This window comes from Lagenorhynchus albirostris, chromosome 6 (genome assembly GCF_949774975.1).
Source record: "Lagenorhynchus albirostris chromosome 6, mLagAlb1.1, whole genome shotgun sequence".
Lineage (NCBI taxonomy): Eukaryota > Metazoa > Chordata > Mammalia > Artiodactyla > Delphinidae > Lagenorhynchus > Lagenorhynchus albirostris.
Window position 1 is genome coordinate 117,557,064 of NC_083100.1, and position 15,234 is coordinate 117,572,297.

Sequence of the window (15,234 nt, forward strand, 5' to 3'; positions counted from 1 at the left end):
CAGTATGGTGGAAAAATGGGGGCGTTGATGTTGGGTCTTGCTCTACCTCCACCCCTCTGCCTGTCACCCCCTGGAGTCTGAATTGATTCATCAGCAAAATGAGGCCTCTGTTAGGAGGGACACCTGCCTGCCTGCTGCCGCTGCACCCCCGCTAGAGGCTCTGCCATCCCTACAGTCTGTCCCCTCTGCCCACTGGCCACGTGCCCTGTTGTGTTAGGATACGTGCAGCTGTACCAGAGGGACAGAGGCATTTGGCCAATTTGGAGGATCTGGAGTTGGGAATCCAGTCAAGAGCCATTTAGTGCTGGTTTGGGCCACAGACAAGCTGGGGAGGTGGGTTCTGGAGCCGGCCTCACTGGAGGAGGGAGAGTAGAACCAGATCCCGGAGAAAAACTGTCCTTGAACGTGAAGACCCATCGCTAGCTGTGTCAGCAGCTCTCTGACAGACACACAAGGGTCACCAGAAGTGCCTGCTCCCTGAGGTGCCTTGAGAGGTGATTCTGCCTGCACAAAGATGGACACGGGGGACGCTCAGCCATAGCGGCCGCTGCTCTGTGCATCAGACACAAAATCATGCCGACCACACTCACGGCTAGGGAGATGTGATACAGGCGGCTCTGGGGCCTGGTGGGAGCCTCTCTGGGAATGTTGGGGACTCCTTCCTTTCTCCCTGGGAGACGTGTCCCTCCGTCCTGGCATGTCACTCTGAGGATGCCCTGGACATGGGAGTTTCTTCAGGGAGTCACACAGCTCCTGGGTTGGGCTGGGACTGGGGCCTCCAAGCGATGCACACACTGTGTTTCCCGAACATGTGGGGGATTGACAACTGTCCTGTTTCCTCAGTGCACAGATGCCACGAAGTTAATGATAGCTTTGGAGAGGGAAGACGAAATCACTTTTAAATGTACACATCAATTATAAATGCATCTTGATTTCAGAAGTATCAAACTGCTTTTTGAAAAGTGCATGTTAAGCTCCAGGAAAGGTGGATTGTTGCCTTGCCTCTCGAGAGCTTTGAAGCGCGACTCCCCTAGGTTCCACAGCAAGAAGGTGGCCCGGCCAGCCCTTTGGAGTGACCCCAGGAGCCGCGTGGTTGCCGTATCCCTACTGACAGCTTGGGCATGGGGCCCCGGTCAGATGCCTCTGTGAACAGCAAGGGTGGCAACTCTCCAAATAGGGCACAGAAAACTTCCATGCACCCCTGTCTCCCTCCCCGTCTCTGCGCCCCTGTGACGTGACACTGAACACTGGACAGGGTATCCCCGTCCCAAGGCCCCCGTGAAGAGCCAGAGCTTCCCCAGATCCCAGCGCCCTCCTGGGGCTCTTTAGGAGCTGCTTGACCAGGTCGGCACTGGACCATTTTTAGAGAGAAACAAACACGCTCTGAGGACTTGTGCTGCTAAAGGACGTAGAGGGGGGCTGTGAAAGCCTCCGATCTGAGGGAGGGGCAGGGAGGTGCTCCTGGGCTGGGGCTGTGGACGAGGAGGCACAAGTGGGGGCAGCAGGTGAGACCCCACGAGCGGCCCTCTACTCCCCTGGGGCGCAAGCAGGCCGGCAGTACCTCCTCGCCTGGCAGGCTTGATTTTCCCTTCTCACCTCTCTGCTTTGGCACCAGCTTTTCTCCCTGGCATTGGCTGGGGTGAAGGATCAGAGATGTCCAGGGCCTGCCCAGCCTGTCTGAGGCCCAGCCCACTGTCCTCCAGGCAGCGTCCCTGGCCAGGTCCCTTGTGCACCAAAACTGTCAGCCAGTGCCCACCCTGGGCTTCAGGGCTCAGTGCCCTCCCTCTGGGCACCTGATCCCCAGGCGTGCCAACCCCTCCAGGCCCTCGCTGCAGCCCCACCATGGCCCATCCCCCATGGGTAGTGTCTGACTCTTTGTCCCACTAACATGGACAATCTACCCATCCCCTGCTACCCAGGTCTCAGTGATGTGGAGCAAAGGGCCATGTTCCCGGTCTCCTCACTGAAACACGCACAGAGCTGCCACCTCACTCAACGCTCCGTGCTGGGCACTAGAGAGGGAGAAAGAGAAACAGTAATTTGTGGCCCTGGTCCTCACGAGCTCACAAGCCAGAGCAGGTCTCCTAGACTGCCGTCCACAGGCTTGGTGGGCCTCTGGGATTGCAAGCAGAGGGTGCATGCACACCAAAGCAGGGGTGTGTCCAGCCTGCGGGTCACAGCCTCCACCGAATGCGCAGAAGGTCGCTGGCCTGGTGCTCAGGAGAATTCAGAACCACCTACTGGGGGCATGTGTGTGGCTGGGCTCTGTCTCCCTCATGGCTTGGTCTCCCCATCACAAGGCCTGCGATGAAACAGGACTTGGCAGATGCTGTAGATGGAACGAATGAACTGCACTTCTGGGATCAGATCAGAACCCTGGGCCAGAGTGCCGGCCACTTTAGATTGGATCTGAGCCTGACGGAGTGGCCACCTCCCAGGGGCAGCTTCAGACGGTGGTCCTGAGACAGGGTGGGAGTTCATTCACCCTGGAGAAAGCTCCTGTCTTGTGCAAACTCCATCGCACTGCAAATACAGCCCTTCTCCTGCCTGGAGACAGGGACCTCAGAGCTCCTCCCAGCCGGCCCCAGTGTCCTGTGTCCAGGCCTCCTTCCCCACTGCATCGGGGAGTTCCTGCTTCCATGTGGCCTCTCCAGCACCTGTGGTCTCCACTTGACCAGTCAGCTTCAGCCAGAGGTGACCTGCCACACGTGTCCCTATCCAGAGGCTCAGCTCCTGCCATGTTCCTGAGACTGTGGCCAGGGGAGGGTGACAGCCATGTGGTCCGTGTGACAACAATGAGGAGGGTAGGTGGAGCTGGGCAGTAGGCTGCGTGCTGCACGGGGGTGAGGCCACATGGGCTGTCCTTTCAGAGCTTCCCTGCTCCCCATCCACCCGTGGTCTGTGTCTTACTCATCACCCTTTGGGTGGAGGCTGTGTCTTCTCTCAGCCAGTGTTTTCCCTGGTGAATCCTCTCCTGACATTTTATCAACTCCAGAACTCACAGAGAGAGAAGGGACTGAGGCAGCCTCAGGAGGGGACAGAATGCCAAATGTGCTCCCACCCTGGGGTCCAGTCCTCCGAGGGGCCTCACTCTTGAAAACTCAAGGTCCCCAGGCCACGTATTTTACCAACGGGAGCTCACCGACTTTCACGATCTGACAGATGGTGTTATCCCCATTTTACAGAGAAACTGAGGATTCGGATGGCTGAGCCGCACCCCGTCCACAGCTAGGATTTGGAGTGCCCCTAAGTCCACCGTGGTGATGGAAACCTCCTCTGTCTTACAAGGTCTCCCACATCTCCTTATGGCTCTTCCCTATTGAGGAATTCAGACTCCAGGTGAGAAGCAGATGTTCTGGGACAGAGGCAGGGTCCCCAGCTCCCCACTGGTCAGCATGGCCCCAGCACGGAGCAGCGTGCAGAGGGCCTGCAGTGCTGGGCAAGGCCAGTCTCCTGGGTGAGAGGGGACAACCTGCTTCTGGAGGCTGGAGCTGGCTGGGCGGGGGTGGGGGAAGCTGGGGGAGGGGCTCAGAGCACCAACTCTGCTGGGCTCAGCAAGTCAGGAATCCAAGCGGGGCTCTGCACCATGGTCCACAGCAGAATCACAGAATCACCCCAAGCCTTTTCCCAAATACCCGCCGGGCCCCCTCTGGAGAGTTGAGTCACTGGGGCCAGGAGGGCCTCGGCATGTATCCGTGGATATAGCTCTCAGAGGTTGGATATGCACCCGACTCGGCTCCAATGAGCAAGGACAACAGTGGCCATGAAACGTAGGAGCCACCCTGGCGTCTCAGTGGAGCCCGGTGTCCTCCTGTGGAACGTGAACAATGTCACGGCGCATCACCGTCAGGCAAGGCACCCTGGGGCTGTGATGGAGCCCCTCCATGTTCACGGGCACAGATGGAACACACACGTCCAGGCCACAGAGAGCAAAGAGCCGGCTACGCCGGGTGACGGCGGCTGCTTCGTCAACCCCAGGTTTAGCTTCAGACCAATTGTTTCTCCTCCTGGGTGAGATTTATTAAGTCACCCAATCACAGAATTGCTCCTGCTTCCTGAAATCTCCCCAAACCCACGTCACCAGACCAACTCCAGCAGGAAGTCCTTTCCAACACCACGTCACAGAGCTGCAGGTAGGCACTGCACCCTCCCGGGAACACAATGCCTGACTCTCGGGGTGAAGGCACCGGCTGACGAAGCACCCCCAGGCCCTACGCCTCTCACAGGACCAGCCAGCAATGACACACCAGTGGCATGTGCCTAGGACACCTCAGCTGACTAAACCAGAATCCCTCATCTCTATCTTAGACGGGGCCTCCGTCTCACTGGCCATCTGCTGCCCCATAACCACTGTAGTCTCTGTGCCCGTGGCACCGCAGGAAGGGTGTGAAGAAAGCAAGGGGATTGTTTTCAAGGAGGGAGGAGTGCTTTGAGATGCTCTGGCTAAGAGATCTAAGGCCGGTTCCTCCAGAGAGAGACCCCAGCTCTATCGACGTATAATTGACATTTGGTAAACTGCACACATTGGAGGTAGGACTTGAGGGTTTCCGACATGTGTATGCACCGCGAAACTGTCACCAGACAGGACAATGAACGTCTCACGTCCCCACCAGCTCATGCCCCTCTGCCGTCCCACTCTCCGACCCCCACCTGCCCCGCACCCTGTTTTCCGTCACTAGAGACTCGTCAGTATTGTCTAGAGTTTTAGATCAATGCAGCCAGGCAGCATTCGGGCTGCTCTCATTCAGCCACATTCTCTGGAGATTCATCCAGGTTGGGGTGTGTACCAGCGGTCCACACCTCTCTCGCTGAGTGGTGTTCCGCGGATGTACCTCCGTTCAGTTGTTGCCCACTTTCTCACAAGGCTCAGTCTTCACGCGAGGAAAACCGCCTTCCAGGACTTTGGCTCCTCTGGGAGTGTCACATCGTCCAAGCTCTTCTGTGAAAACGCACCTTGTCCCATAACAGGCGCTGCACCAGCAGTGTCGGCCTGAGCAGCATCCTCATGTGGCCCCGTATCAGGAGGTGGGTTTCCACTCAACTCCACTGGTTACAAGGAAGAATATTTGTTTGGGGGAAGAGAGAAACAGGGAAGGGGAAAGAAAAGCACAGGAGATGAGTAACAGCCATCGAGTGCTCACTCTGCGCTGGGTGATGTGTGTGCTTTTCCGCGTTTTTGTTATAATTTAACTTTCACAACACCCCTGGGAGTGCGGGGTTCCGATGAAGGTGCCTGTGAGCACTGAGCCCCACGGGAGAGCTGGTCTACGCCGCCCCACCCCCGGGCCCACCGCCAATGCCGGGGGCCCCAGGAGGTCGGTCAGCACCACACAGCGCAGCTTCCCGGCCCAGGCCCCGCTCCAAGAAGGTCACTTCTCAAGCTCAGGAAATCTTCACCTCATTGGCTAGAAGCCGCCAGGAGAGACAAATTGCCTATTTGGTACACACGTTACACGGCGAACACCCATGGCACTTGGGGCTGCCTGGGGGGCCGGGGTCTATGGCGGACCACTGCTGGGATTCAGCCACGGTCACGCCCAGTCATCAGGAAAGCACATACGCCCCTCGGATACAACAGGGTGGTGTGAAGGTCAGAGGGCGACTTATGGTCTGGCCTCGGCTTCAGTCCAGAGAAACCCCGAGAACGGCCCTGTCCCTGTGGGGCGTGCAGGCGGCTCCAAGGTCTGTAGATCAGTGCTTCTCAGCTCAGCCGTGCCCTGGAGTCACCTGCGAGCCTAGGAACCAGGGCCCGGGCCCCAGGCCTGGGTTCCAACCCACTCAGTCTGTGTAGCTGGTGATTCTGACGTGCAGCTGTGCTGAGAGCTGCAGCTTCGGGTCCCAGGCGTGCAGGGCCCTGGCTGTACTGGCCTGAGCCGCCAAGGAAGCAGTCCATTCACCCGTCGCTTGTGCTCCAAAGTCATATTCTTGTCATTTGCTTAACCAGATGCCATTGAGCATGGCTCTGTCCAGGTCCTGGATGTCACCCTCCCACCTGCACTGCTCAGGCATCTAGACAGGCAGGAGATCCAGAGGCCAGCTGCAGCCCCTGGGAGATGACTGAGGAGGGGGTCCCTCTCCCACTCTCCTCCCTGACCCCCCGACGCCTCCACCATGGACAGCAAGTGCGTGACAACAGGAAGAGGATTTCTCTGTTTCCTTTTTCCTGTTTCCGGTTTGTGCTGATTGGTTCATTATATGGTTGATTTTTAAATTATGTGATATAGGATACAAAAAAATTTACGTATGCTATGAAATAATAATAAAACAAACACTCATGAATCTACCTCCCAATATCAAATATGATGAGTTTTGAATTAGTACATTCATTAATTACTAAGTACAATGGAAGCATCGTCTCCACTCTGCTGTGGGGTTTTCATATGGTGTACGTGGGGTATGAAATGGCTTGTTTTTGTGTCATTGTGGCACGTCATATGTGAGAGTAAATGGAAAAGCTGGGAACTTGGGGAAAAAGAAAATTATAATGTGTAGTCATGGAGTCTTCTAAGAACAGTATGAAATAGAAATATACAGTCAGTTGACCCTTAATAAAAGTATACTTAAATGAATGTGTGCACGGAGGAGTGAGAGACAGTTATAACTCAGTGTGCTCCTATGACTGAGGGAAGGTGAGCTGCAAAGACAGCACAGAGAAGGGGTCCAAAGGGGAGACAAGGAAGCATCAAGGAAGACTTCCTGGAGGAGGTGATATGGTGGGGAGGCTAGTGTGGTGTGGAGGTACCCCAGGGAAGGGCAGCCTGTGAGCGTGGGGACACCACTCAACCCCTTGACCAGTGGCACATGAGTCACCATACGAGGGGCTGCGGGGCCTCACAGGCAGTACCACCCACACCCCCCAGAGGGCTCACACTGGGTACCCAGGAGGGTCCAGGAACCAGGCAATAAACCTCACAATCTGACAGCTGGCGAGGAGGAGACTGCCTATTTCAGAGATGAGGAAACCATGAAAGGACTCCTGAAAGACAGAGCACTTCTCAGGAGCCAGAGCGCAGGGACACTGCCCAGTTCTACCTGGCAGGAGAAGCAAACAAAACATTTGGGGCCACCAAGCCCTACACAGTACCAAGAGTGAATTCAAGCCCAGCAGCTCCCTGAGGTTATAAACAGTGGCTGGAGTCTCAGGCTGGCCCTGAAAGGACCACCAACACTGGCTGGCGTCCGAGGGGAGGACAGGCACCCAGAAATGGGGAGGCTGGGCCCCCGAAGTCTAGAGAGCTGGGCTGAGCTTGGCCCAAGCTTGGAGAGAAGGTTGTGAGGATACGTCTCTAGAACCATCAACCCTGGGCGGCCTACTCAGGCCCCCTGGATGAGGGGCTCCCTCGGGGCACTGACCTGTCCCAGGTTTTCCTCCCGCTGGTTGATTCATTCCCAGGCTCAGCTAGCATTTCCCAGGACACGATGCTCCAAACCCCAGCCCCGCCCTCTCAGAGCCTTCATCCCAGGGGAAGAGAGCAGGGCTCAGAATTTGGACGTGCTTGGAAAGCATATTTTGAACGGCTGGGTGGGGAGGACCTGGTGAGGTCAAGGTTGTTTCCTGAGTTCGCAGAGGGAGCAGAAGGAAGGTCTGGAGTAAAAGGATGGGGGGCCTCTGGCCTCCGGCCGCAGCTGAGTCTTGTGAAGGGCTGCGGGGAAGAGAAGGCCCCGGGGCAGAGGAAGCACCGGACCGCTAAGCAGCATGACGGGCCAAGGATGGCAGAGTCCAGGGTGTTGGGGAAACAGCAGCCCTGGGGAGGCACTGAGGGCCTCATGGCAGACAGCTGATTCCCAGAGCTGGTCTGTCCCGCCCACTCTGCCGTCTCCTCTCTCTGTCATCCCAAGAGACTGGCCTCTTTAGGACTCAAGGGGACAGCCTCCTCATGACCTCTCACAGGGCAGGGTCTGTGTGACTTCAGGTGCCTGTTGTGACCTTTACCCAGAAGAGCTGGAATATGTGGGTGACTCCCTAGCAAATGCCCCTGGGACCTGGGGTGCACACCCCTCACGCCTAAGGTTGACAGTCTGAGCGAGTCCTGGTGGGACTTTAATTGCGTGCGGGGTATTTGCTGCTTTCCTGCCCAGCATCTGAACAGCAGTCCTGACTGGGGGGAGGAAAGGATCCCAGGACAATTGAGAAACTGGGCCCCATCCATCTTGGTAACAGAAAGGGGGGCAGATTTCCTCCCTTCCCACCCTCCGGAGGGCAGCTCGGCTCAGTTCCAGGCAGGATGGTGGATCCTGAGAACAGACCTAACCACCTGCAAGATGGAGGTGGACATATTCTCAGAGGTGCGACAGAGCTGAGTGTCCAGAAGCAGCCCCGCCAGAGGCGTCCTCAGCAGCTGGCCTGTCGAGCAGGACCGACTGTGCCCCAACTTTTTTTGATCCCCACCCAAGCTGGGTCCTGGGAGCTACCCCACACCCTGACAAGACAGTTCTTTTTTTTTTTTTTTCCACTTAACTGGAGTCTATTTTTGCCTTTTGCAACCAAGAGCATTCACTAGTAAAGAAATTGTTACTAGGGTGATTATAGATAACAGACCCTTAAAGAAAGGGGGAGGGAAGTGCTGGGATTGGTTAATCCACCAATTTGAGGTCAAAGGCAGTGAAAGTATATTGGGAATTAAGTTACGGAACTTTGGCACCTCACTGCATGCACGGCGGCCGCCTAATTCTATCAGCTGTGGCCAAGTCTACTAGGGGCTTTGGGGGGAAATGTGACTTGGCTATAAAACCTGAGGAAAAGGCATGAAGATCTCAAGTACTATGGGGTGAGCCTGTTTCTTCTAACTACCCCGGCCAGATTAAAGAGAGAGAATAACTAACTCAAATCCCTGAACTCCCAGGACTCCCTCTGACTGTACGTAAAGTGTTTCCTCTCTTTTGCAGACTCAAGCCTGAGACATCCCTGAACCAGGAGCAGTCTGATTCCACCAATCTGTGGATTGGTAAATTATAAAGCTGGTTGAATGGATTGCTTCCCTGCTCCTTGAATGCAAGTCAGAGCATCATTTAGAAAAGACGGAGAGCCCTGGCCTTAGGAATGGCCATCTATTAGGGGGTTCACAAACCCACTCAGCCCCTGCTCCCCTCTCTGGCTGCTTCAAGAGCCTGTGATCACCTTGCCCTGTAAAGTGAGGCCAGTTCTCCTCATGTCCACCCCTGCTCTCTTCCCTGCCTCCAGAACGAAAAGCAGAGTCAGATCTCAGCATGGCCGTGGGAACCAACTACGAACTCAAACTGTGGAGGAAAAGGCTCACGTTTCAGAAAATTATTACTCTGCCAACATGTACTGGCAAAGACCTGGGGAAATGGGTGGGGATGGATTGTGAGAGCATCTGACCGTGGAGGGATGAACAACATTGTGGGTCAGGATGAATGTGTTGACGTGGGGGCGTGCACTCGTTCTGCAGGCGGCAAGCTAGCTCCAGCAGCCAAGGTGTGCTCCAGCAGCCGACCTGCTGGTTCACTAAAACCTCAGCTTGATATTGGCTCCCCACGAATTGAAATGGAAAGGGCAAAAATTCCTTGAAGGGATCCAAATATCTGAAGGAACAGAGTGTCGGGGTGGATTTATCAAGAGCAACCTGCTCACCATGCCTTAACTGTGTTCCCTGTGGAGCCAAACAGACACAGGGGCACAGAGAAATACTTTGGCAAGGAGGATGTCAACATCTTGGAAAATTGCCATAAATGCTATTCTCTATCAGCTGGAGATGCTGATGAGAAACGCTATCTTTGGTGGCAGATGGGATGACAGAGGATGAGAAGCAACATTAAAGTGCCAGAAGCCAACGTGAATGTCTGATGCCACAGCTCTTTGGCATCAACTCATCGATCACGGGGCTGCCGGGACTGAAACGGATGGGCAACACCAATGGGGTCCTATTGGACTTGTGTAATATTGAGAAAAAATGTAAAAAAAAAGTAGACAAAAGGCTCTTAGTGTGCCTAGAACAGTGTGTGGCAGATAGTAGGTGTTCAATAAATATTCACTGATTAAACCCTACTGCCCCTTGCCTAATTCCCAGGCTTGAGTCAACAGACCCAGAGCCCCTTCAATGAAGGGGAGACTGGTAACCTGCAATAACATCCTAAGCAAATAGTACTATGAATCTTCTGAAGGCTCCTGTACTGAGAAACACCTGGACCTTTCAGAAGTTAGTGAACACTGGCTCTGTGCTAACATGAATTCCTGGCCTATGGGAGGTGGCAGGCATGTCTGGTCATAAACGGAAGCTTGCCATGCATCCACTTCACGGTAGCCCACTGGAATCCTGAATCTGTCCTACCGAGACTTCCCCAGCTCCAGAGTGTTCAGCTGGCAAAGACACGCTCAGTCCCTGGTAGAAACTCCACCCCAGTTCCTTCACTCATGATGTGGAGACTGTGGTAGGAAAGGGTAACTCGAAGCCTCTGGAACGCCCCCTCCCCTCCAAACTAGGGAATCAAAAGCAATACTTCATCTCTGATGACTAAGAAATCACCAGCCAGGGAGTGGAAATCCCTGCTGCAGCCCTTTTCAACTTCCCAGCTTGGCTTGTTCAGCAGACATGGGACCTTGAAGAATGCCAGTGGACAGTTTTAGGTTCAACTGTGTGGATTCTCCTGTGCTGTCTCACAAGCGATCTCCTTAAATGGAACACATCTGTTAAATCCTTGCCCATTAATCTGGCAAAAAGTGTACGTGTGTGTGCGTGTGCGTGTGCGTGTGTGTGTTTCTTGTCTCAACGGCTGATTCAGGGTTCATCAGAAGTCAGGTGCTTTCCCCACGATAGGCACAGCAACATAGCTTCACCACCCTACTTCAGGGCTTCACTGATTCGTGCCGTAATTTAGTGAGCAGAGACCTTGACCTTTCTGCCCCAAAGGACCTCATGCTGGTCTGTGGCACCACACTGACAGCACTTGGACAACAGCAAGTAGCAAGGTACCCTAACGTGTACTGGAGTGTGGGGCAAAAATTCCATGAAAATGGGGCCTTTCCAGTTCAGCGAAGCCTCCGGGCAGGCAGCAGAGGTGTCCAGTTTTCTGGAACATTTTGGATAGCGCTTTGAAAGCGAAAGGCATGTTGCTGGACTTCGGCCCGCTACCACCAAGAAAGACGCACAGTTGCTGGGCAGGTGTCTGGAGTTTTGAGGCAACGTATTCCTCCTTGGATGTGCCGCTCCAACTCATTCTCTGGGTGATCCCAAAGGCTGTGGGCAAGCTCTCTGCTCTCCTTGCACTGTGAAGGGCTCTCTCACAAGGCTGTCATGCCCCGTTGGTTTCCACAGTGCTCAGAGCAGAGCAAGTCCCAACAGAAGTCTCAGCTGAGGCCTGGAGTTTGAGGGACTGTTCTTCCTCCTGGACCTTGGTGGACACTGTGTCTCTGTTATCAGAGTCTGACCGTGGGACTCCAACGATCTGAGCTCCCTAGGACGGAGCAGCATTCTTGATCAAGCAAGCAACCAAGTCAGGCACCCATCACCGAATGGTCAGTTTAGGTCCAGGCCCAGGAGGGGTCAGGACGTGGTTCCCTCCGCCTCCCACTCCTGTGGCCTCACGGGGCATAACTTACGACCAGTGTCTGAAGGTAGAGCATGTGTGAATGGCCTTTATAGGCGGCTCTGCAAGATATACCTGCATAGTCCAAAGTGGACTGCCTGCCATGGTGTTCGGGGCCCCTCCTGAGGGTGGCTCTGCAGGGCAGCAGAAAGGGAGATCCTTTGAGAGGCACATCTGCTCATCCCCATGGTATGCACAGAGAGAGGCCTGAGGTGTCTCAGGACCTCCAGGGACCCTAGGGTAGGCACCAGGTACTGGGGACAACGAGGGGTGGAAAGGCCTCTGGGCACGGGCTGGGAACATGAGGAAAGTGTGTCCCATGAGAATACTTCCCCAAAGGCCCTCCTTCCGAGGAGGCGGGCAGGCAAGGTGGTTGCTCTGGGATGTCCAGTGACCTCTTTCCCAAGCCACACCTGCCTGTTTCCTGAGCTTCTGATTCTGCCTGGCAGACTTCCCCTTACCTGGGTGACCTGTGACCACTGCCATGGGTGGGGAAGGACGAAGGTCCCAGGCTCACTGCTCTATAAACACACGTATGTTTTATAGTAAGATCCTCGCAACCACCTTCAAAGGTATGGAATTGTTGTCCACAGTTTCCAAATGGGAAAACAAAGACCAACAAATCAGAATTCAAGGAGGGTACAGGGGGGCCTGTGTGTTCAGAGCCGCAGCTCTCACACCTGCCAGGTTCCCCTGTTCTTCAAAGGTTTCTCCTGCACTCACTAAGTTTCTGAAAGGCTCCGTCCCTCTCCCCTCCCAATGTTTGCATGCATGAATTATCCCTGTGGTGTGAGCTGATTCACATGCTGCTATTCCAGACTGGCTGAGGGCAGGGCTCGGGCAGGTCCAGCTCTGGGTCATCTGCCTTCTTGCCACTTTCCCCAGAGCTCTCAGAGCCAGAGAACTTTACCTGGACCCTGCAGTCTGCACTCTAGGAGAAGGTGGCCTCACAGCCAAGTAGAGCAGCTCCTCCCACCATGGACAGCCCCACTGTCTGGCTGCCCAGTGCACAGCTGCTCACTCTGGGGCCTGTCACTCTGACAACACTTCCCTGACTTCCCTGCCTCTGGTTTTATGCAGTTGGTCCCAGGCAGAGCCAACCCCATCCGTTTCTCACCTGGGGAGGTGGAGCTTGGCAATCTGCAGCCTACTGCTCCCCGTGGGGCCCCCGTCGGGGCACGGGAGGTAAGGGTGCCCCAGAGGAACTGGACACACGGACACTAATGAGTAGTCCAGGAACTTGGGCCTGGGAAGGGGCGCACTCCGTGCAGAAGTCTAACACTCCCCAGGTTCCTGTTTCCCTCCCCCTGCTTAGACACCCCTTCCTCAGAACGGTGTCCCAACCCGGTCGGTATGCTCCCTCGATACCTCGGGTATCCTCAGCCCGGGAAATAACAATATCAACCTCTTCCTGGGCACCGACTGGGCCAGGCACAAGCCGTCCTTCCCGGAACCGGCGATCCCACATGGAAGGGCCGAGGCTGCCAAGCGCCCTGCGTGCCGAGAGCGAGCAGGTGCCGGGGAGGCCGGGCACTGGGCGGTCTCCCTCGCTGAGGGTGGCCCGGGACAGCCGTCCAGCCTGCCTCCAACAGGCACCTCTCCTTCTCCGCCATCTGGGCGGCAACGCTCCCGGTCTCCCGATCGGCACGTTGGAAAGTTGGCAGGGAGCGCCCGGGGTGCCCCCACCCACCCGGGGGCCCAGCGGTTAGCCCGGGGAGCAGCGGTGCGCGCCGGCTCTGCTCCCCACGCGTGGTCAGACGCCGCCCAGCTCTGACCGCGGGCCCCGGGACGCCGCCTCTCACCTTAAAGAAGCTCCGGAGGAAGTGCACGACGCTGAGCATGGTGGCCCACTCGCAGCACCGAGAGCCAAGCCGCCGAGCCAGGCTCCCGGAACGGCGCCTCGCGCCCCGCCCCCGGCCCGCCCCGGCCGCCCAGACGCACCGCCTCCTCGCGCCCCGACGCTCGGGCACCCCAGGGCCACAGGCGCGTCCGATACGCACGGACACCCGCCGACTAGCTCCGCGGACACGGCCCGGGGGCCCAAGGAGTCCCCCTCCTGTGGCTCGTCCAGCGCCCCGCGGAGTTCCTGGGCGGACCGGGAGCCTGGGAGTGTTTAATAAGAAAGAACTTGCCCCGCACATCTGCACAAACGCCGCACCCAGGAGCGCATCCGCATCCTACGCGGCGCGCGCCCCCGCGACCTGCGACTCCGAGTCCCTGCCCCTCCGGGGGAAGGGCTGTCCCTTCTGCCTGAGAGCTTTTCAACCTTTGAGAACTTTCAGGGCGTTTGCCCGGCATTCTCAGTTGCCAGCAGAAGAAACTTGAGTCCCAGGGACGCTCAGCAACAGGTATGCGCTCACGCACCCGGTGAGAGGCAAGTGTGGTCTGGAGTCCCTAGAACCGAATTCTGGGTCCAGAACCCACTCTCCCTACCTTTTTAGGTATGTTCCTGCAGGTAGGATGCAGGAGAGAATCGTCCCGCAGGTACAGGAGAGCTGTCTTCTGCTAAGGAGCAAGGGGAGGTCCTGGCTGTTTTCTTTGTGGGGTTTAAGGAGGTGCCCGCCCAGGAGACACGCTCCCGCTGGCCACGACGGCCACAGGATTTCTATGCACAAACACAAATGTGTTTAATTTAATTTCTTTTAAAATCAAAAGAAAAAACCTGAGAATAATAATAATAAAATCCAGGCTGGATTATATTCATATTTACACACAGCTGTAAAAAATAATTTTAAATATAAATATATATATATTTTATGCCGGCAGGGCCCCAAGAAAGACAAGTGCCGAGGGCTCATGGGTGTCATACTGCAGTCCTGCTCCAAGCCCACCACTTCTGGGATCAGGAGTCTCATGGAGGCTTAGCATCTGCCCAGACTGGCTTTGCATGCCCCTGCCCACGCCTGCCCCCTCATCCAATTCCTGGTCCACTTGAATGCGTCAGGAGCACATGTCCAGTGTTGCCTGGCAGACTATGTTTTCCCCCATACCCAACCTCTCTCTGCTTCTCCCGGGTCCTCAGAGCAGCCTGGGCAGGGCGGAAAGTCTGGGAGGTAAATGCCTAGAATTTGTGGGATCTGGGAGCAGAGCAGGCAGCCTTGAGATCATCTGTAAGTCCTGCTTACTCATACCCAACTCTCCATTTCCTGGGGTCCATGGACCTTGTGAGAAGCATGTCCCTGGTGGTGGGAGGAAAAGCATTGTATAATCTTGGTCTCTCCCTCTAAGCCCTTTTCTTTAGCTTGGGAGAGGAAGACCTGCCTGATGGGGTTGCTGTGGAGGTTAAAGGAGAAGTTAAATCTCAGAGGTGCTCAGCAAATGTTAATTCCCTCTTCTTTGTAGCCTTAAAGTGCTAAAGCTCCCAGGGGTCCAGTGAAAATACACAACCCCCTGGCCACAGAGTCCACAGTTGCCCGACCTTATCAGACTAGTCAGGGAAGCCCTGGATGGCAGGTTCTCAGACTTGAGCATCAGAACGACCTGGTGGACATGTTAGAGCATAGGCTGTCAGGCCCACCCAAGAGTTTCTGGATAGTAGGTCTAGGGTAGGGCCTGAGTATTTGCATTTTAACAGGTTCCCAAGTGACACTGCTGCTTCTGGTCCTGGGACCATATTCAGAGGATCCCTGGTCCAGGAAGTGGGGTCTGGGCAAAGGGGCAGACCCCAGGTTAGAGAATCACCATCATGAC

The 15,234-nt window shown here is 55.8% G+C and overlaps 1 protein-coding gene across 1 annotated transcript in view; it reads right to left on the reverse strand.

The window, feature by feature from the left end:
* The window catches only part of LOC132522444 (uncharacterized), a 255,962-nt gene extending 242,541 nt beyond the window's left edge, over nt 1–13,421 (reverse strand). The window contains 1 exon segment of the mRNA XM_060153128.1: nt 13,347–13,421. Within this exon segment, the coding sequence (XP_060009111.1) occupies nt 13,347–13,385 (39 nt within the window). The 5' untranslated portion in view covers nt 13,386–13,421.
* Between the last annotated feature and the right edge of the window lie 1,813 nt (nt 13,422–15,234).